General features: G+C 44.4%; 1 protein-coding gene across 4 annotated transcripts in view; it reads right to left on the bottom strand.

Annotated features, from left to right (window-relative positions):
* The window catches only part of FSTL5 (follistatin like 5), a 1,350,822-nt gene that overhangs the window by 112,425 nt on the left and 1,216,639 nt on the right, over positions 1 to 21,758 (bottom strand). For all 4 annotated transcript variants that reach the window (XM_069744171.1, XM_069744169.1, XM_069744172.1 and 1 more), the window contains one exon: positions 1,146 to 1,264. In XM_069744171.1, the coding sequence (XP_069600272.1) occupies positions 1,146 to 1,264 (119 nt within the window). The remainder of the gene's footprint in view (positions 1 to 1,145; positions 1,265 to 21,758) is intronic.

Consider the following 21,758-nt stretch of genomic DNA (forward strand, 5'->3'; position numbering starts at 1 on the left):
AGACCTCTTGTGCTCGACACTGCTACTGGGGTGTCAGAGATTAACACAACTAATAATTTTGTGCACAAAAGTGCGTGCAGTGCCGCTCTGGCGGACGCCACTAACCACCCAGACTTGGGTCAGGAAAGCACTCTATTAGCACCCGGCGCAGTACTGGCGGTCACTGCTATCAGACGCTGTATCGTGTGCTAACTGTGCGGGATAGTTCTGTCAGGCACTAGATAGCTTTTACCATTCGCAAACAGTCAACAACACTAGGGATGGGAATGATTCGGAGCTTTCATCCATCGACAGGCATACATCCACACACACAATAATAAGTTTATACTAGCGCATGGCCGTGCGGCCATGCGAACCTTTTATAGCAAAAGCTCTCCAGGACTTTCCATGTGGTCCAATAGGAGCTGCTACCGGACCTGAGCATGTGACCCCCAACCTCCAATGAGAGGTCATCCCTTGTGCATGCTCAGAAGAAGAACAGCAGGATTTAGTCCCAGGGATGCCTGCTCGCCGCTGATCAGTACTGATTACAATGGCTGAGCCAGGAAGAACAGCAGTAACCAGCCGCACAGTATCAGCTCGAGCCAGACACTGGGACTGACATCTCTGCTGAGCAGACTCCACTGCGGCTGGAGGAGAATGGGAGACCACAGCGGAGATGGTTCGAGATTCCCCTTGTGCAGCAGCAGGAACTCGACACCTAACAGACATTACTTCACATCTGGCTAATATTAAAAATAAATAAATGTGAATAAATAATTTGAATATTAAAAATAATTTCATTAAAAAATCTGATGTATGCACAAAAGGATAAGACATTTTAAGTAAATATGTAAGAAATATTTGTCATTTTTTCTTCTAGGTATTAGATTATGTATAGCTGTGTATGCTTCTATATTTTTAACTACAGCATCCCTGATGATCGCAATCTTGTGTTAAAAGATAATATCTGTGCCATTTCACCATGAAAGATCTACTTGTATTTATAAGAGAAGTCTTACAATTTTCTTGTGTATGCCACATTTTCAGTAATTTATGGCATTTTTTATGGTATTTAAATTATCTACATTTATGACTTTTCATTTGCACATAATCATGAACGTACACTAGTTTGATTACACATTTACTGGTTATATTGCAATTACCTGGGTTCCAAAAATTTTTTCTGTGGTCCTAATGTGTCTTTGATATTCACATTCTACGGGCTGGATTACTTTGATGCCATCTTCATTAAACACGTAGAACAAATTTCCAATTCCAAGACCTTAAAAAGAAATATGCTTCAATGTGAATGTAATATTATATATTAGGGACCACACATGTAAAAATACCTAGCTAATTAAGTATAAAATACGAGATAGGTACTGTTTTTGTTACTCTCATTTAAAGCATCAAATATGATTTTTTACAACCTTTTCGAAATATTCCAGGGAAATAAAAAGATGTTTTTAAATTCACGTTCTACCCAAAAAAGATATAAGGCTTCGTGCCTATGATGAGTTTTTAGTGAATTTTTGATGCTGCATATTTTCGATGCATCAACTATGTAGCGTCTTACAGATCTAGCAAAGTGGCTGGGATTTACAGAAATCTCATGTCCGTTGTGATTTTTTTTTACTCAGCATAAACTGACCTGCAGTGCATGTTTCAAATCAACATCATGTTAATTTCTCTTGATACTGCGTTGCATTTTCTGTGCAGATTTTTCACATAAAATTGCATTAGATGAGGAAAATTCGCTGGTAAAAAATGCACATGACCATATTGCTGCAAAGCAACAGTGCTCACCACTGAGCCACCATGCTGCCCTTAGTATTAACAACAAAGCAGCTTTGTTTGGAACATGACATACAAATAGATAAAAAATCAGCACCAAAAACTCATTAGCGATGTGCAAACATGCTTGGTGATACTCTGATATCTCTCCAGTATCTCGGTGCTCGAATATGCTCGGCACTGGATAAGCATTGGTTGGTCCTTAGATTTGAAGCTCAAACCCTTTAAACAGCCAATAAGCATGCAGGGATTGCCTGCCAGTCACTGTAATGCTGTAGCCATCTTGCTAGTGGAATTACTGCAATTGTATGGCCACATTGCATCAAAGGTTATAAAAGGACAGGCGCCACCACTCTTGGCACACTGACATCATTGCACAGTTCAGGGACAGTTGTGATTGTAAGGAAGGAAAATTTATCCAGACCTGTGTGAGTAGAGTTTAACTAATCAGAGTCCTCTAGTGTGGATACTGGTGCTGATGCTGAACCATCATACTAACAGTCCTTGTAAGGGTTAATCATGTGCTTTGCTGTTTGTATCAGATACTGTAGATTATTAATTTTGCCAGTTAGGGACAGTTGCATGGACAGGGAGAGTGACAGGATACAGCTTATAGACAGGGCTTAGGGCCTTTCAGTCTGTTGCTAAATATTTAGCTGCTGCATGAGACCACATTCTTTTTTTTCGGGTGAAAAAATTTACTATATTATCATCCATAAAGCTTAATGTGCTTAGTATTACACTACGGTGGTATATAAAACTAACAATAAAGTTCAACTTTTTTTTTACAGAAATTAGTCATCCACAGAGCTTAGTTTGGTTACTTTTACAATATGGTGGTATATAAAACAAAAAAAGTTTAAAAAAAATTCTGGATTCTATTAGTGATCCACAGAGTTTAACATAATTTGTGCTACATTAAAGAGGCACATGGAACTCCAAAAAACTTCAAAATTGTTTTCTGGATTCAATTAGTCATCTATGAAGTTTCACGTTTTTAGTGCTACATTACAGTGGTATATAAAACTGAAAAAAAAGTTCTATTTTTTCTGGATTTAGTTACTCATGCATAGACTTTAACACACGACTTAGTGTTACATTACGGTGGTATACAAAACTTCAAAAACATTTCCAATTTTTTTTCTGGATTCAATTAGTCATCCATACAGTTTAGCATGGTGTCTGTAAAATTATGGTGCTTTAATATTTTTAAAAACCGCTTTGCCTGCTAGAGTAGACTAAATTTTTAGTTCCAAAAGTTGACAACAGTCATCCATATAGTTTAACTTGCTCTGTGTAAAATTACCGTGATTTCAAATTTTTAAAAACTGCTTTTCTTGCTACAGTTTGCCAATTTTTTTGGTTCATGTACAAAATTTATTTTCAATTAATAAAGGAAACTTGATTTCCAGAGACCTAGCAACTAGAAAATGCATAAGGCATGTGGTAAGGGATGGGGAAGTGGATGTGCTCATGATGCACGCAGACGTCGAGGATATGTAACACAAAAACACGCCCATCCATGGCACATAGCTTCTTGTCCCACAATCCAGGGAGGAATGGGACACCACTTCTGAAGCCAAACCAGTGCAAACATGTGGTTGGTTGGATAGCAGATAATGCTTCCAGCATGCTTGCCAGCACCAGCCACTGTTCCACACATTCCAGTCTCATCATCCAATTGACTGGATAACTTAATCCTCACCTGGATCCTCCTTCCTCCCACCACGTTGACTCCCAGGAAACCAGCAATTTCACATTTAAACACTCTTAAGAGATTTTTACAACATAATTTCTTGGTTGCGGCCTCTTTCACCGCATGTTCCAAGAGGGACAAGAGGATGCTAGGGCTAGAGGAACGCACCAAATAATTAGAGAAAAGGAATAAGGTGCGTTCGCAGCCCGGGTCCACCGTGCAGAGATGGTACCTGCTGCTAAGCAATGACGGACTATATGGCGGTACAATGAGGATACACACAGATTAGCTTCACCCTGTGTGAAAGAAGCGGTCACAGGGCCGCAGTACTGCACGTAACAATACTAATAATTAAATAGCACGAGAGTGCAAACTGTGCCGTACTGGCGAACGCCACTAATCACCCAGACTTGGGATAAAGAAGCGCTCTATTGGTGCATGGCGCCGTACCGGCGGTCACAGCAGTAGACGCTGTTTCGTGTGTTAACGCTGTGAGTTCAGCTGGGTGCTAGATTGCAGCCATACACCTTACGCGAACAGTCATACACAAGGGATGGGTTTTTTAAGGAACGACTTGCACTCATCAACACACACACGATTACAATTGTATACTAGCGCATGGCCGTGCAGCCATGCAAAACTTTTATAGCTGCAGTATGTACAAGACCTTCCTAGAAGGACCAATAAGAGGATGCCACAGAAGTTGAGCACCTTCAGGACCTTCCTGGAGGACCAATGGGATCTGCTGCAGTGTCTGAGCATGTGACCCTCGATCTCCAACGGGAGATCTTGCCCTGGGTATGCTCAGAAGGGTAAAAGCAGGACTTAGTCCCAAAAGCGTCTGCTCACCGCTGCCCAGCACTAGCTTCAATGGCAGAAGCAGGAAAAGCAGCAGTAACCCTTTTGCACAGAGTGAGAATGAGCAAGACACTGGGACCGACGTCTCCGCTGAGCAGGCTCCACTGCAGCTGATGCAGAATGAGAGACCGCAGCAGATATGGTTCAAGATTCCCCCTGTGCAGCGGTGGGAACTCGAATCCTAACATTACCCCCCTCTTAGGGCCCCCCTCCCTGGGCCTCGCTATGTTCAAAGTCCGCAATGAGCAGTGGAGCTCGAATGTGCTCTACAGATTCCCAGGTTCTGCCCTCAGGGCTGTGGCCCTTCCAGTCCACCAGATAGTATTTTTTGCCATGTACTACCTTGCACCCATTATAGCATTCACCTCGTACTCATCCATGGATAAACCCGATGTCCCAGCAGATGACTCAGAAAACCGGGACATATAGACGGGCTTTAAGAGGGAAACATGGAAGGTGTCGGTTATACCAAGGCGTGGAGTAATAGCCAAACAGTAGACCACAGGGTTAACCTGTTCCAGAACCTTGAAAGGACCAATTTAGTGAGGCGCAAACTTAGTGGACTCAACTCGCAGCCTGATGTTACTGGCGGAGAGCCACACTAAGTCGCCAGGAGCGAAGGTCGGAGCGGGGCGCCGGTGAGCATCGGCAGAAACCCTCATTCTCTCCTTGGAAGCCCGAATGGCATCCTGTGTTGTGCGGTCCCAAATGTCACGTGCCTCCACTGCCCAGTCTGTCACCCTGGAATCAGTGGATGACACAGGCATGGGCACAAGGACACGTGGATGCTGGCCGTAATTAAGGAGAAAAGGAGTCTGCCCAGTGGAATCGGCTACGGCATTGTTCAGAGCAAATTCTGCCCAAGGTAGCAAAGATGCCCAGTCATCCTGCCTAGCAGAGACAGAATGTTGCAAATATGTCACCAGAGTCTGGTTGGCTCTCTCTACTAACCCATTCATCTCGGGATGATATGCAGAGGAGAGATTTAGTTCTATGCTGAGTAAACGACAGAGCTCTCTCCAAAACCGAGATGCGAACTGGGGACCCCGGTCACTGTCAATTTTATCAGGCATGCCATGTAAACGGAAAATATGTTTAATGAACAACGCCGCCAAGGCTCGTGCAGAAAGTAACCATGGAAGCGTGTTATGAACAGGTGATTCAGAACCACAATGGACCTAGTGGTTAAGAGCACACAAAGTGACCTGATAGCTACTAACATAGGACGAGCTCTGAGACGTGGAAACTCTGCTGACCGCAATCCCTAATCCTATCATACCACACTAGAGGTAGCCGTGGATTGCGCCTAACGCTCCCTATGCAACTCGGCACAGCCTGAGAAACTAACTAGCCCTGAAGATAGAAAAATAAGCCTACCTTGCCTCAGAGAAATTCCCCAAAGGAAAAGGCAGCCCCCCACATATAATGACTGTGAGTTAAGATGAAAATACAAACACAGAGATTAAATAGATTTAGCAAAGTGAGGCCCGACTTACTGAATAGACCGAGGATAGGAAAGATAGCTTAGCGGTCAACACAAAAACCTACAAACAACCACGCAGAGGGGCAAAAAGACCCTCTGCACCGACTAACGGTACGGAGGTGCTCCCTCTGCGTCTCAGAGCTTCCAGCAAGGAAGAAAAACCAATATAGCAAGCTGGACAGAAAATATAGCAAACAAAAGTAACACAAGCAGAACTTAGCTTATGCAGGGCAGACAGGCCACAAGAACGATCCAGGAGAGAGCAAGACCAATACTGGAACATTGACTGGAGGCCAGGAACAAAGAACTAGGTGGAGTTAAATAGAGCAGCACCTAACGACTTAACCTCGTCACCTGAGGAAGGAAACTCAGAAGCCGCAGCCCCACTCACATATACCAGCGGAAGCTCATAGACAGAAACAGCCGAAGTGCCACTCATGACCACAGGAGGGAGTTTGACCACAGAATTCACAACAGTACCCCCCCTTGAGGAGGGGTCACCGAACCCTCACCAGAGCCCCCAGGCCGACCAGGATGAGCCAAATGAAAGGCACGAACCAGATCGGCAGCATGAACATCAGAGGCAAAGACCCAGGAATTATCTTCCTGACCATAACCCTTCCACTTAACCAGGTACTGAAGTTTCCGTCTCGAAATACGAGAATCCAAAATCTTCTCCACTATATACTCCAACTCCCCCTCAACCAAAACCGGGGCAGGAGGATCAACGGATGGAACCACAGGTGCCACGTATCTCCGCAACAATGACCTATGGAATACGTTATGGATGGAAAAAGAAGCTGGAAGGGTCAAGCTAAAAGACACAGGATTAAGAACCTCAGAAATTCTATACGGACCAATGAAACGAGGCTTAAACTTAGGAGAGGAAACTTTCATAGGAATATAACGAGATGACAACCAAACCAAATCCCCAACACGAAGTCGGGGACCCACACAGCGCCTGCGGTTAGCGAAACGTTGAGCCTTCTCCTGAGACAATGTCAAATTGTCCACCACATGAGTCCAAATCTGCTGCAACCTATCCACCACAGTATCCACACCAGGACAGTCAGAAGACTCAACCTGCCCTGAAGAGAAACGAGGATGGAAACCAGAATTGCAGAAAAACGGCGAAACCAAAGTAGCCGAGCTGGCCCGATTATTAAGGGCGAACTCAGCCAAAGGCAAAAAAGACACCCAATCATCATGATCGGCAGAAACAAAACATCTCAGATATGTTTCCAAGGTCTGATTGGTTCGTTCAGTCTGGCCATTTGTCTGAGGATGGAAAGCCGAGGAAAAAGATAAATCAATGCCCATCCTAGCACAAAAGGCTCGCCAAAACCTCGAAACAAACTGGGAACCTCTGTCAGAAACGATGTTCTCCGGAATGCCATGTAAACGAACCACATGCTGGAAGAACAATGGTACCAAATCAGAGGAGGAAGGCAATTTAGATAAGGGTACCAAATGGACCATCTTCGAGAAGCGATCACAAACAACCCAAATGACCGACATTTTTTGAGAGACGGGGAGATCCGAAATAAAATCCATAGAGATATGTGTCCAGGGCCTCTTTGGGACTGGCAAGGGCAAAAGCAACCCACTGGCACGAGAACAGCAGGGCTTAGCCCGAGCACAAATCCCACAGGACTGCACAAATGAACGCACATCCCGCGACAGAGACGGCCACCAAAAGGATCTAGCCACCAAATCTCTGGTACCAAAGATTCCAGGATGACCAGCCAACACCGAACCATGAACCTCAGAGATAACTCTACTCGACCATTTATCAGGGACAAACAGTTTCTCCGCTGGGCAACGGTCAGGTCTATTAGCCTGAAATTTTTGCAGCACCCGCCGCAAATCAGGGGAGATGGCAGACAAAATTACCCCCTCCTTGAGAACACCCGCCGGCTCAGACAAACCCGGAGAGTCGGGCACAAAACTCCTAGACATGGCATCCACCATCACATTTTTAGAGCCCGGAACGTACGAAACCACAAAGTCAAAACGGGAGAAAAACAGCGACCAACGAGCCTGTCTAGGATTCAACCGTTTGGCAGACTCGAGATAAGTCAAGTTCTTATGATCAGTCAAGACCACCACGCGATGCTTAGCTCCTTCAAGCCAATGACGCCACTCCTCGAATGCCCACTTCATGGCCAGCAACTCTCGATTGCCAACATCATAATTACGCTCAGCAGGCGAAAACTTCCTGGAAAAGAAGGCGCATGGTTTCATCACTGAGCCATCAGAACTTCTTTGCGACAAAACAGCCCCTGCTCTAATCTCAGAAGCATCAATCTCGACCTGGAACGGGAGCGAAACATCTGGTTGACACAACACAGGGGCAGAAGAAAAACGACGCTTCGACTCTTGAAAAGCTTCCACAGCAGCAGAAGACCAATTGACCACATCAGCACCCTTCTTGGTTAAATCAGTCAACGGTTTAGCAATACTAGAAAAATTATTGATGAAGCGACGATAAAAATTAGCAAAGTCCAGGAACTTTTGCAGACTCTTCAGAGATGTCGGCTGAGTCCAATCATAAATGGCCTGAACTTTAGCAGGGTCCATCTCGATAGTAAAAGGGGAAAAAATGAAACCTTCCGAACACCAAAGAGACACTTTGACCCCTTCACAAACAAAGAATTCGCACGCAGGACCTGGAACACCATTCTGACCTGCCTCACGTGAGACTCCCAATCATCCGAGAAGACCAAAATATCATCCAAGTATACAATCAGGAATTTATCCAGGTACTCTCGGAAGATGTCATGCATAAAGGACTGAAACACTGATGGAGCATTAGAAAGCCCGAATGGCATAACCAGGTACTCAAAATGGCCCTCGGGCGTATTAAATGCTGTTTTCCATTCATCGCCATGTTTAATGCGCACAAGATTATACGCACCACGAAGATCTATCTTGGTGAACCAACTAGCCCCCTTAATCCGAGCAAACAAATCAGACAGCAGCGGCAAGGGGTACTGAAATTTGACCGTGATTTTATTTAGATGGCGGTAATCAATACAAGGTCTCAGCGAACCATCCTTTTTGGCCACAAAAAAGAACCCTGCTCCCAATGGCGACGACGACGGGCGAATATGACCCTTCTCCAAGGATTCCTTTACGTAACTCCGCATAGCGGCGTGCTCAGGCACAGACAAATTAAACAGTAGACCTTTAGGAAAATTACTACCAGGAATCAAATTGATAGCGCAATCACAATCCCTATGCGGAGGTAGGGCTCTGGACTTGGGCTCATCAAATTCATCCCGGTAATCCGACAAGAACTCTGGGACCTCAGAAGGGGTGGATGATTAAATAGACAGAAATGGAACATCACCATGTACCCCCTGACAACCCCAGCTGGACACAGACATTGATTTCCAATCCAATACTGGGTTATGGACTTGTAGCCATGGCAACCCCAACACGACCACATCATGCAGATTATGCAACACCAAAAAGCGAATATCCTCCTGATGCGCAGGACCCATGCACATGGTCAGTTGGGTCCAGTACTGAGGCTTATTCTTGGCCAAAGGCGTAGCATCAATTCCTCTCAATGGAATAGGATACTGCAAGGGCTCCAAGAAAAACCCACAGCGCCTAGCATACTCCAAGTCCATCAAATTCAGGGCAGCGCCTGAATCCACAAATGCCATGACAGAATAGGATGACAAAGAGCAGATCAAAGTAACGGACAAAAGAAATTTCGACTGTACCATACCAATGGTAGCAGAGCTAGCGAACCGCTCAGTGCGCTTAGGACAATCGGAGATAGCATGAGTGGAATCACCACAGTAAAAACACAGCCCATTCTGTCGTCTGTGTTCTTGCCGTTCAGCTCTGGTCAAAGTCCTATTGCATTGCATAGGCTCAGGTTTATGCTCAGATAATACCGCCAAATGGTGCACAGTTTTACGCTCACGTAAGCGTCGATCGATCTGAATGGCCAAAGACATAGACTCATTCAGACCAGCAGGCATAGGAAATCCCACCATGACATCCTTAAGGGCTTCAGAGAGACCCTTTCTGAAAATTGCTGCCAGAGCACATTCATTCCATTGAGTGAGCACAGACCACTTCCTAAATTTCTGACAATATATCTCTACCTCATCCTGACCCTGACACAGAGCCAGCAAGATTTTCTCTGCCTGATCCACTGAATTAGGTTCGTCATAAAGCAATCCAAGCGCCAGGAAAAACGCATCAACATCACGCAATGCCGGATCCCCTGGCGCAAGGGAAAATGCCCAGTCTTGAGGGTCGCCACGTAATAAAGAAATAATGATCTTTACTTGTTGAACTGGGTCACCAGAGGAGCGGGGTTTCAAAGCCAGAAATAGTTTACAATTATTTTTGAAATTCAGAAACTTAGCTCTATCTCCAGAAAATAACTCAGGAATAGGAATTTTAGGTTCTAACATAGGATTCTGAACCACTAAATCTTGAATGTTCTGAACACTTATAGCGAGATTATCCATCAAAGAGGACAGACCTTGAATGTCCATGTCTACACCTGTGTTCTGAACCACCCTGATGTAAAGGGGAAAAGAAAGACAAAACACAGTGCAAAGAAAAAAAAATGGTCTCAGAACTTCTCTTTTCCCTCTATTGAGAAGCATTAGTACTTTGGGCCTCCAGTACTGTTATGAACAGGTGATTCAGAACCACAATGGACCTAGTGGTTAAGAGCACACAAAGTGACCTGATAGTTACTAACATAGGACGAGCTCTGAGACGTGGAAACTCTGCTGACCGCAATCCCTAATCCTATCATACCACACTAGAGGTAGACGTGGATTGCGCCTAACGCTCCCTATGCAACTAGGCACAGCCTGAGAAACTAACTAGCCCTGAAGATAGAAAAATAAGCCTACCTTGCCTCAGAGAAATTCCTTAAAGGAAAAGGCAGCCCCCCACATATAATGACTGTGAGTTAAGATGAAAATACAAACACAGAGATTAAATAGATTTAGCAAAGTGAGGCCCGACTTACTGAATAGACCGAGGATAGGAAAGATAGCTTAGCAGTCAACACAAAAACCTACAAACAACCACGCAGAGGGGCAAAAAGACCCTCCGCACCGACTAACGGTACGGAGGTGCTCCCTCTGCGTCTCAGAGCTTCCAGCAAGCAAGAAAAACCAATATAGCAAGCTGGACAGAAAATATAGCAAACAAAAGTAACACAAGCAGAACTTAGCTTATGCAGGGCAGACAGGCCACAAGAACAATCCAGGAGAGAGCAAGACCAATACTGGAACATTGACTGGAGGCCAGGAACAAAGAACTAGGTGGAGTTAAATAGAGCAGCACCTAACGACTTAACCTCGTCACCTGAGGAAGGAAACTCAGAAGCTGCAGCCCCACTCACATATACCAGCGGAAGCTCATAGACAGAAACAGCCGAAGTACCACTCATGACCACAGGAGGGAGCTTGACCACAGAATTCACAACAGAAGCAGCACCAAGTGCACCATCTTAGGGTAATGATCGGTGACAACCCAGATAATGGTGCAGTTACAAGACTTGGGTAAGCCCACCACAAAATCCATCCTGACCATCTCCCAGGGCCTGTCTGCCACCGGCAGGGGGTAAAGTTGCCCAGCAGGCCGTTGCCGAGGAGACCGATTCTTGGCGCAGGAGACACACGCCCGAATATAGTCCCCGACGTCACGGGCCATATGCAGCCACCAGTACGTCCTCGCCAAAGGCTCAGATGTCCTCTTGGTCCCACAATGTCCACCCACCCTGGACGAGTGAGCCAGAGTGAGAACCTCCAGTCGCAAATTAGATGGAACGAAAGTCTTGCCTGGGGGCACAGACTCTAGCGACACTGGAGCTACAGTTCCCAGGCTCTCAAAAGGGACAATAAGCCGAGGCTCCTCCTCCTCAGATGACACTACGGAGCGAGAGAGAGCATCGGCACGAATGTTCTTCTCCTGGAGAGAAAATGGAGAGTAAAATGGAACCGGAAGAAGAACAGGGACCATCTAGCCTGGCGAGAATTCAGCCGCTGGGCCGTCTGTAAGTACACCAAGTTCTTGTGGTCTGTGAACACTTGGAAGGGAAAGCGAGCACCCTCCAAGAGTTGTCTCCACTCTGAGAAAGCCAACTTCATGGCTAGCAACTCCCAGTCCCCGATGGAATAATTCTCCGCTGGTGAAAAGGTATTGGAGAAGAAGAAGCAAGGATACTTCCGACCTTGAGCATCCTTTTGAAAGAGGACTGCTCCAGCACCAACGGATGAGGCATCCACCTCAATAATGAATGGCTTATCTATATCGGGACGATGTAGGATGGGAGCACTAGCGTAGTATGACTTAATCAATAGAAAGGCCTTGGAGACCTCCTCCAACCACAACTTGGGATTTGCTCCCTTCTTGGTGAGGGCAACCAACGGAGCTACCAAAGTTGAGAAGTGTGGAATGAACTGGCGATAGTAATTACTGTACCCCATAAAGCGCTCCACCGCTTTAAGAGAATTGGGGTTCTTGCCAGTCCATCACAGCCTGTAGCTTGGCAGGATCCATAGCCAATCCCTGGGCAGAGATGATATAGCCAAGGAAAGGCAAGGACTCCTGCTCAAACACACACTTCTCCAACTTGGCGTAGAGGGAGTTTGCCCGTAAGAGGTCAAAAACGTTGCGAACATCTCTCCGATGGGAGTCAATATCTGGAGAGTAGATAAGAATATCATCCACATAGACTACGACCAAGGTGGTGAGCATCTCCCGGAAGATGTTGTTCATAAAGTCTTGGAAAACGGCTGGGGCATTACAGAACCCGAAGGGCATCAACAGATATTCATAGTGCCCATCCATGGTGTTAAAAGCCATCTTCCATTCGTCCCCCTCACGGATGCGAATCAGGTTGTAAGCACCCCGCAGATCTAACTTAGTAAATACCCTTGCTCCCCATAGCCTATCAAAAAGCTCAGATATCAGGGGTAGTGGGTATTTATTCTTAATGGTGATGGCGTTAAGACCCCTGTAGTCTATGCATGGACGTAGTTCTCCATTCTTCTTCTGCACGAAGAAGAACCCAGCCCCTGCAGGTGACACTGACTTCCTAATGAATCCTCTTGCCAGATTCTCTTGAATGTACTGGGACATTGCCTCCGTCTCCGGGAGAGATAACGGATAGACTCGACCCCGGGGATGCTCTGCATGAGGCAAGAGGTCAATAGGACAGTCATTTGGGTGGTGAGGAGAAAGGGTCTCCGCAGCCCTTTTGGAGAACACATCCGCATAGGTCCAATAGTGCTTGGGGAGAGAGGAAAGATCTGCGGGTACCTCTGTAGAAGTAACCTGAAAGCACCCCCTCTGACATCTACCTTCACATAGTTACATAGTTATTAAGGTTGAAGGAAGACTATAAGTCCATCTAGTTCAACCCATAGCCTAACCTAACATGCCCTAACATGTTGATCCAGAGGAAAGCAAAAAAAAACCATGTGGCAAAGAGTAAGCTCAACCTTGGGGAAAAAAATTCCTTCCCGACTCCACATACAGCAATCAGACTAGTTCCCTGGATCAACGTCCTATCAGGGAATCTAGTGTACAGTATATACTCTGTAACATTATACTTTTCCAGAAATCTATCCAGTCCCCTTTTAAATTTAAGTAATGAATCACTCATTACAACATCATACGGCAGAGAGTTCCATAGTCTCACTGCTCTTACAGTAAAGAATCCGCGTCTGTTATTATGCTTAAACCTTCTTTTCCTCCAGACGTAGAGGATGCCCCCTTGTCCCTGTTTCAGGTCTATGATTAAAAAGATCATCAGAAAGGTCTGTCTGTACTGTCCCCTCATATATTTATACATTAAAATATGATCACCCCTTAGTCTTTGTTTTTGCAAACTAAATAGCCCTAAGTGTAATAACCTATCTTGGTATTGCAGACCCCCAGTCCTCTAATAACCTTGGTCGCTCTTCTCTGCACCCGCTCCAGTTCAGCTATGTCTTTCTTATACACCGGAGACCAGAACTGTGCACAGTATTCTAAGTGTGGTCGAACTAGTGACTTGTATAGAGGTAAAATTATGTTCTCCTCATGAGCATCTATGACTCTTTTAATGCATACCATTATTTTATTTGCCTTTGTAGCAGCTGCCTGACACTGGCCACTGAATATGAGTTTGTTATCCACCCATACACCCAGGTCTTTTTCATTGACGGTTTTGCCCAGAGTTTTAGAATTAAGCACATAACTATACATCTTATTACTTCTACCCAAGTGCATGACCTTACATTTATCCCCATTAAAGCTCATTTGCCATTTATCAGCCCAAGCTTCTAGTTTACATAAATCATCCTGTAATATAAAATTGTCCTCCCCTGTATTGATTACCCTGCAGAGTTTAGTGTCATCTGCAAATATAGAAATTCTACTCTGAATGCCCCCTACAAGGTCATTTATAAATATGTTAAAAAGAAGAGGGCCTAATACTGACCCCTGTGGTACCCCACTGCTAACCGCTACCCAGTCCGAGTGTGCTCCATTAATAACCACCCTTTGTTTCCTATCTCTGAGCCAGCTCTCAACCCACTTACACATATTTTCTCCTATCCCCATTATTCTCATTTTACGTATCAACCTTTTGTGTTGCACCATATCAAAAGCTTCTGAAAAGTCCATATACACTACATCCACTGGGTTCCCTTGGTCCAGTCCGGAACTTACCTCTTCATAGAAACTGATCAAATTAGTCTGACATGAACGGTCCCTAGTAAACCCGTGCTGATACTGGGTCATGAGGTTATTCCTCTTCAGATACTCCAGTCTAGCATCCCTTAGAATACCCTCCAGGATTTTACCCACAGTAGAGGTTAAGCTTACTGGCCTATAATTTCCGAGTTCAGTTTTTGTCCCCTTTTTGAATATTGGCACCACATTTGCTATACGCCAGTCCTGTGGTACAGACCCTGTTATTGAGTCTTTAAAGATTAAAAATAATGGTCTATCAATGACTGTACTTAATTCCTGCAGTACTCGAGGGTGTATCCCCTCTGGTCTCGGAGATTTGCCAATTTTAGTGATTTTTAGAAACCGCCACACTTCCTGCTGGGTTAAGCAGGTGACATTTAATTGGGAATTTTTATCACTGGTCATTTTGTCTGCCATGGGATTTTCTTTTGTAAATACTGATGAAAAAAAGTTATTTAGCATATTGGCTTTTTCCTCATCCTCATCCACTATTTCACCCAGACTATTTTTAAGGGGGCCAACACTATCATTTTTTAGTTTCTTACTATTTATGTAGTTAAAGAATATTTTGGGATTATTTTTACTCTCTCTGGCAATGAGTCTCTCTGTCTCAATCTTTGCTGCCTTGATTTGCTTTTTACATAATTGATTTATTTATTTGTATTTATTTAATGCCTCCTCACTACCTACTTCCTTTAATTCTCTAAATGCTTTCTTTTTGTCACTTATTACACCCCTTATAGCTCTATTTAGCCATATTGGTTTCCTCCTATTTCTAGTATGTTTATTCCCATACAGTATATACTGTGAACAGGTCCTATCCAGGATGCTAATAAACGTCTCCCATTTTCTTTGTGTATTTGTGTGTCTCAGGATATCGTCCCAGTTAATTGCACCAAAATCCTCTCTCATCCTTTGGAAATTTGCCCTCCATGATTTACTTCATCCCAAAATTTTCCCTGAGGACCACTCTATATGAGAATGATAGCGAAGCCATTGTATCCCCAACAGGACCTCATCAATTCCCTCAGGAATGACTAATAGGGAGATATTATCCTGATGTGATGGAGACATAGATAGAGTGAATGGAATGGCCTGATGTGTAATCTGTGAGGGTAGTGTCGACCCATTTACCACTCGTACGGTCACAGGTTTGGCGAGCATCACCAGGGGTATTGCGTGACTCTGGGCGAAGGCAGATGACACGAAATTGCCTTCCGCCCGGAGTCCAGGCAAAGCTCTACCATAAGAGTGGATGGGCCTATGGTTATTATCCCCTTGAAGGACAATTTAGAGGAAAACATCTCCGTGTCTAGTGTACCTCCTCCAACTACCACTAGACGCCGACATTCCCCCAACCGCTGAGAACACTTGGAGGCAAGATGTCCTGACTGCCGGCAAACATGACAGACCATAGGTGCACAAGCGGACTGGGACTTAGATCCTGCACGCAACGCCTCTATGGCCTCATGTGACTCGGACACCTGGACCGGAGATTCCTGAGGTTTGGCAAAGGTGGGAGCCAGCCGAAACCTCTGCCTACACTGGGCTCGCTCCAACCTTTGCTTGTGAAAACGAAGGTCAATGCGGGTTGATATAGCTATGAGCTCCTCCAGTGTGGCAGGAATCTCCCAAGTGGCCAAAGCGTCCTTCACATGGTCAGCCAGCCCTCTCCAAAATACCGGGATAAGGGCCTTATCCGACCATTCCAGCTCAGACGCTAATGTCCGGAAGTGGACAGCAAAATGGCTGACCATGGACGAACCCTGAGTCAATGCCAGCAGTTGGAACGCCGTATCATGGATGACTTGGGATCCTAAAAAGACCTGTTTCACAGTGCTCAAAAACCGAGGACCACTCTGCACCACATGATCGCCGCGCTCCCACAGCGGCGTAGCCCACTCCAATGCCCTGTTCGACAGCAGAGAAATTATGAATCCCACCTTTGCCTGCTCTGTGGGAAAACGTGCAGCCAGGAGCTCGAAGTGTATACCACACTGGCTCACGACACTTCTACAGGATTTACTGTCACCAGAGTATTTCTCTGGCAGCGGGAGGTGAGATAAGGTCGGAACAAAGATGGCAGTGGGTAAAGCTGCCGCAGCCACGCTAGAAGCCTGAACAGCTATTGCGGTAACATCCACCGCTGAGGTTGCATGCTCGAGAGCCGCCAACCTGCCCTCCAGCAGCTGGATGTACCCCTGCAATCGCTGTTCGTCCGTCATTACTTAGCAAGACCCTGACGCTAGTATAATGTTATGGCTAGCGGAACGCACCAAATAATTAGAGAAAAGGAATAAGGTGTGTTCACAGCCTGGGGTCCACCGTGCAGAGATGGTACCTGCTGCTAAGCAAAGACGGACTATATGGTGGTACAATGAGGATACACACGGATTAGCTTCACCCTGTGTGAAAGAAGCTAACCCTGTTGCGTCACAGGGCCGCAGTATCGCACGTAACAAAACTAATAATTAAATAGCACGAGAGTGCAAACTGTGCCGTACTGGCGGACACCACTAACCACTAGTGTTGAGCATTCCGATACCGCAAGTATCGGGTATCGGCCGATACTTGCGGTATCGGAATTCCAATACCGAGATCCGATACTTTTGTGGTAGCGGGTATCGGTATCGGATACATAGAGATGTGTAAAATAAAGAATTAAAATAAAAAATATTGATATATTTACCTCTCCGGCGGCCCCTGGACTCAGCGCGGGTAACCGGCAGGCTTCGTTGTTCAAAATCAGCGCTTTTAGGACCTGAGAATCACGTCCCGGCTTCTGATTGGTCGCGGGCCGCCCATGTGACCGCCACGTGACCAATCACAAGCCGCGACGTCTTTGAAAGTCATTAACGCGCTCATTTTTAAAAATGAGCGCGTTAATTGCTTGCGGTGACGTCGCGGCTTGTGATTGGTCGCGGCCACGTGACCAATCACAAGCCGCTACGTCTTTGAAAGCCATTAACGCGCTCATTTTTAAAAATGAGCGCGTTAATAGCTTGCGGTGACGTCGCGGCTTGTGATTGGTCGCGTGGCCGCGACCAATCACAAGCCGCTACGTCTTTGAAAGTCATTAACGCGCTCATTTTTCAAAAATGAGCGCGCTAATAGCTTGCGGTGACGTCGCGGCTTGTGACTTTCAAGTATCGGACGGTATCGCTCAACACTACTAACCACCCAGACTTGGGCTAAAGAAGCGCTCTATTGGTGCGTGGCACTGTACCGGCGGTCACAGCAGTAGACACTGTTTCGTGTGTTAATGCTGTGAGTTCAGCCTGGCGCTAGATTGCAGCCATACACCTTACGCGAACAGTCATACACAAGGGATGGGTTTTTTAAGGAACGACTTGCACTCATCAACACACACACGATTACAATTGTATACTAGCGCATGGCCGTGCAGCCATGCAAACCTTTTATAGCTGCAGTATGTACAAGACCTTCCTAGAAGGACCAATGAGAGGCTGACACAGAACTTGAGCACCTTCAGGACCTTCCCGGAGGACCAATGGGATCTGCTGCAGTATCTGAGCATGTGACCCTCGATCTCCAACAGGAGATCTTTCCCTGGGCATGCTCAGAAGGGGAAAAGCAGGACTTAGTCCCAATATCATATGTTCGCTACTGCCCAGCACTGGCTTTAATGGCCGAAGCAGGAAAAGCAGCAGTAGCTCTTTGCACAGAATGAGAATGAGCAAGACGCTGGGATCGACATCTCCGCTGAGCAGGCTCCACTGCGGCTGATGCAGATTGAGAGACCGCAGCAGACATGGTTCGAGATTCCCCCTGTGCAGCGGTCAGAACTCGACTCCTAACAGAGGAGATGCTGTTTGGTAATGCACAAAACTTAGAACAGCCGCGGACACAAAAAGTTGATGGTGGGGAACTGCAAATTTTGTCTAAAGAGGTAGAAGATGATGAGAAAAAGTTGTCGATAATTCAGGTTGTTTTTAAGTCACGAAGCTAGGAGGACCAGGGTGCGGTGGATGACAATGAAATAGCAGGTGATGAAGTCACCAACCTGGGAAGCTGGCATGCAGAGCAAGGCCAGCAGTGCTCAGGGGGAGGGATAAGCAGCACCAAAACAGGCAGGAAGAGGCAGTGGGGTGACCAAAGGAATAAGGAAGCAACAGTTTGACAGAGCGCCAACACTTGTGAGTTTCTCTGTCAAAGAGTTAGATGTTACCCATCTGGGACATTTTTAAAGAGCGTTATGAAACAAAAAATGGTTGCTTCCCAATCCCGTGTCTATGACACTGGCACAGATGCCTCCCGCCCCGGAACCTGTCCATGCACATTCTGAGGCACCATCATCATGCACTTCCAAAAACTTGTCCCAAACACAGCGTTCAGCTGTCCCTACCCCAGACCTTGGAATGCAAAAGAAGTTCCCAGCCACTCACCTACAGGCCCAAATGCTTTACAGGCACATTTTAAGGCTGCTTGCCATAGAACTGTTGCCAGTTAGGCTTGTAGATATGGAGGATTTCTGCTGATTCATAATGGCTGCCGTCCCTCAGCACTCAGTTTCAAGCCACTGTGTTAGGGCATGTTAGGTTAGGCTATGGGTTGAACTAGATGAACTTAAAGTCTTTCTTCAATCTTAATAACTATGTTACTATTATTTCTCCTGGCATGGCACCTGATGGCTAAACACATTGTGGAGTATGGGGCGTAGTCCCACCCTGGCATGACTCCTATTACACTTGTTACTCGAAATAAGCATCCAAGCATTAGGAACTGCTCGATTTGAGTTACTGGCATCTGAACATTTTAGTGCTTGCTCACCCCTAAAACTGTAATTGTAAAAAAACACAATCAAAAAGCAATGAAAAAATGCAAGTAATCTAATTTACCTAGTAGGTGCATACATGATGCGAAAAATCTGCAACGTCAAAAAATCACCAAAGAGCTCATCATGTGAACGTAGCCTAAAACTTCATAACCATTTTACTGTTCTTGTATGTCCCTTTGTGTGAATTTGCAACTATATACTATGACTTCATATCAGAGCACCGATGCTGATCTTAAGCGCTCTTCCTGCCTTCTGGGACTCTATGTCAAAGATTAGAGGGGCTTTGATTACTTCTTGTTTCCTGCTACTACAAGCCAGTTCCCTGACCATGCCTTATCTTCATATGCACATTTGATGTCCCCCCTGCTTTCTCTGCTGTCCTATACTATCATGGATCACATATCATTTGTGAAGGACCATCATTTGTGTTTGTGCGCTGTCAAGGATCATTCTATAGAATGAGCTTAGCTTTTAGAAAACTGTAAGGGCTACATAAAAATAATGACTATCAGCTTGTCAAGCCAATGACAAGCCCTTTTTTTATGCTGTCAGTTATTTTATCTTTGTGTTAAGAAACAACTAAACGTCAGCTCTTAGAAAATGAGTTTACGCTCTTGAGACCTATTTTTACACTTGATATTCATTACTTGCCCAAGAACACAAATTTAATGCATAATGTGCAAATATGGTTTTGTCATGGGACAAGTTGAATTTTAAAAAAACACAAAAAAAAAAACTTTGTCAAAAGACTTAACTTCAAATTCATTGTAAGGGGCACAGAAAAAAATATATTTTTATCGTTCCCTATTTAGTAAAATAAAAGATAAACACAGCACAACATAGTAACATAGTAACATAGTTAGTAAGGCCGAAAAAATACATTTGTCCATCCAGTTCAGCCTATACAACTATTGTGATTTTTTCAGAGAGGTCTTTTAGGAAATATTTTAAAAAATTTAGCGTTTTGGATTTTTTTTCTTTACAAATTCTACTGATTGGATTAATTAATTGTATAGTTTTCTAGAGTGGACTTTTATGGACATGGTGATGCCACACATGTGCATACTTTTATTTTTAAAATATATTTATTTTTTTAAAGAATAAATTAGGAGTATCAAAATGTTTATATGTTATTGTTTTTCATATTTTTTAGTCTTTGCTGTATATGTTATTCCCCTCAGGGGACTTGAAACTATGATCATTTGAGTTTGTTTACTAAAATGTCAATATTTCTGGACATAGTAATAATCATTGTCCCCTTTAAAACCCAGCTATAAACTGTGTTTCATCAGAGATCAGTCATGACAGGAACATAGATCTTCAAGAAACTTCCAGCTGCCATGGAAACTCATAAAACCTTATAAACATGTTACTAATGGCACCTAGACTGGCATTCCGCAATGTCAGTGCACTATTAATGATGTTGTGGTATTTAACAAGTTAACAGTCATGGGCAGCTGCTAGAGGCAAATCTTGGCTGTGTGTCACAGCCATTATTTGCTGGCATGGCTTAGGCTTATCCTGTGACAAGAGGTGTAATGAAGTTGGGGAATCTCTGGTGGTAATTGTCATCAAGCAGAATTGGAAGATAGTTAGTAACTACCTGCCTGTTGGCTCTTAGCCCTATACACAAAAATAAAAAAAAGTCATGAATAACATCTTTAATGCTGTTGAAGGAATAATAAAAAATATAACAATAGGACTGTGGTATTTCTTAACATCTTATGCATTAAGAAATTGAACATAAATAAAAAGAAAACACCTTTGATGTAATTTTTCTCATTCCTTTCTATTCTAGGACAAAAAATAGCAAATTTTAGATTTGATCTGCAACATGTTTTTAAAAGTCACACCTGAATTCTTCCAGCAGGATACATTGAAGAATAATTTACAATATTTTCAAAAACACCACACTAGCTCCATTTTTAAAATACAATAAATATATTTACATAAATTTGTCTCACAAATAGAATAAAAAATGAAACAAAAATAGTTACAATAATTGACACAAATTGAAAGAATGCAGCTCACACCCTTTAGATCTGTTGAGGGCTGTAACATTGGTGGAGGGGAACCAAGTGTTAAAAGAGAAAACAACAGGAATTACCACCTTCTTTGTGTATCAGCTTGATGCGGGATAGATGAATGAACTGCTATGAGTGCCAGGAATTTCACTGGTGTGCTAAGCAGTAGCAGACAAAATTTGAGAAATTTGACATGTTCAAACGGAAGTAGATAAAAGTAAAAGGTCTTTATTGTAAATCCATAAAACTACTAAGGTAATACATTAAAATCTTGAGACGCGTTTCTGGAAACCGCTCTTAGGCAAGGGTCACACTTGGGAGTTCAATGCGAGAAATTCGGGCGAGTGTCGGAGACAGTGCCGAGACTTGATGCGAGAGACTTGCGTGAGTTTC

The sequence above is a fragment of the Ranitomeya imitator genome, chromosome 1 (assembly GCF_032444005.1).
Source record: "Ranitomeya imitator isolate aRanImi1 chromosome 1, aRanImi1.pri, whole genome shotgun sequence".
Taxonomy (NCBI): Eukaryota; Metazoa; Chordata; class Amphibia; order Anura; family Dendrobatidae; genus Ranitomeya; species Ranitomeya imitator.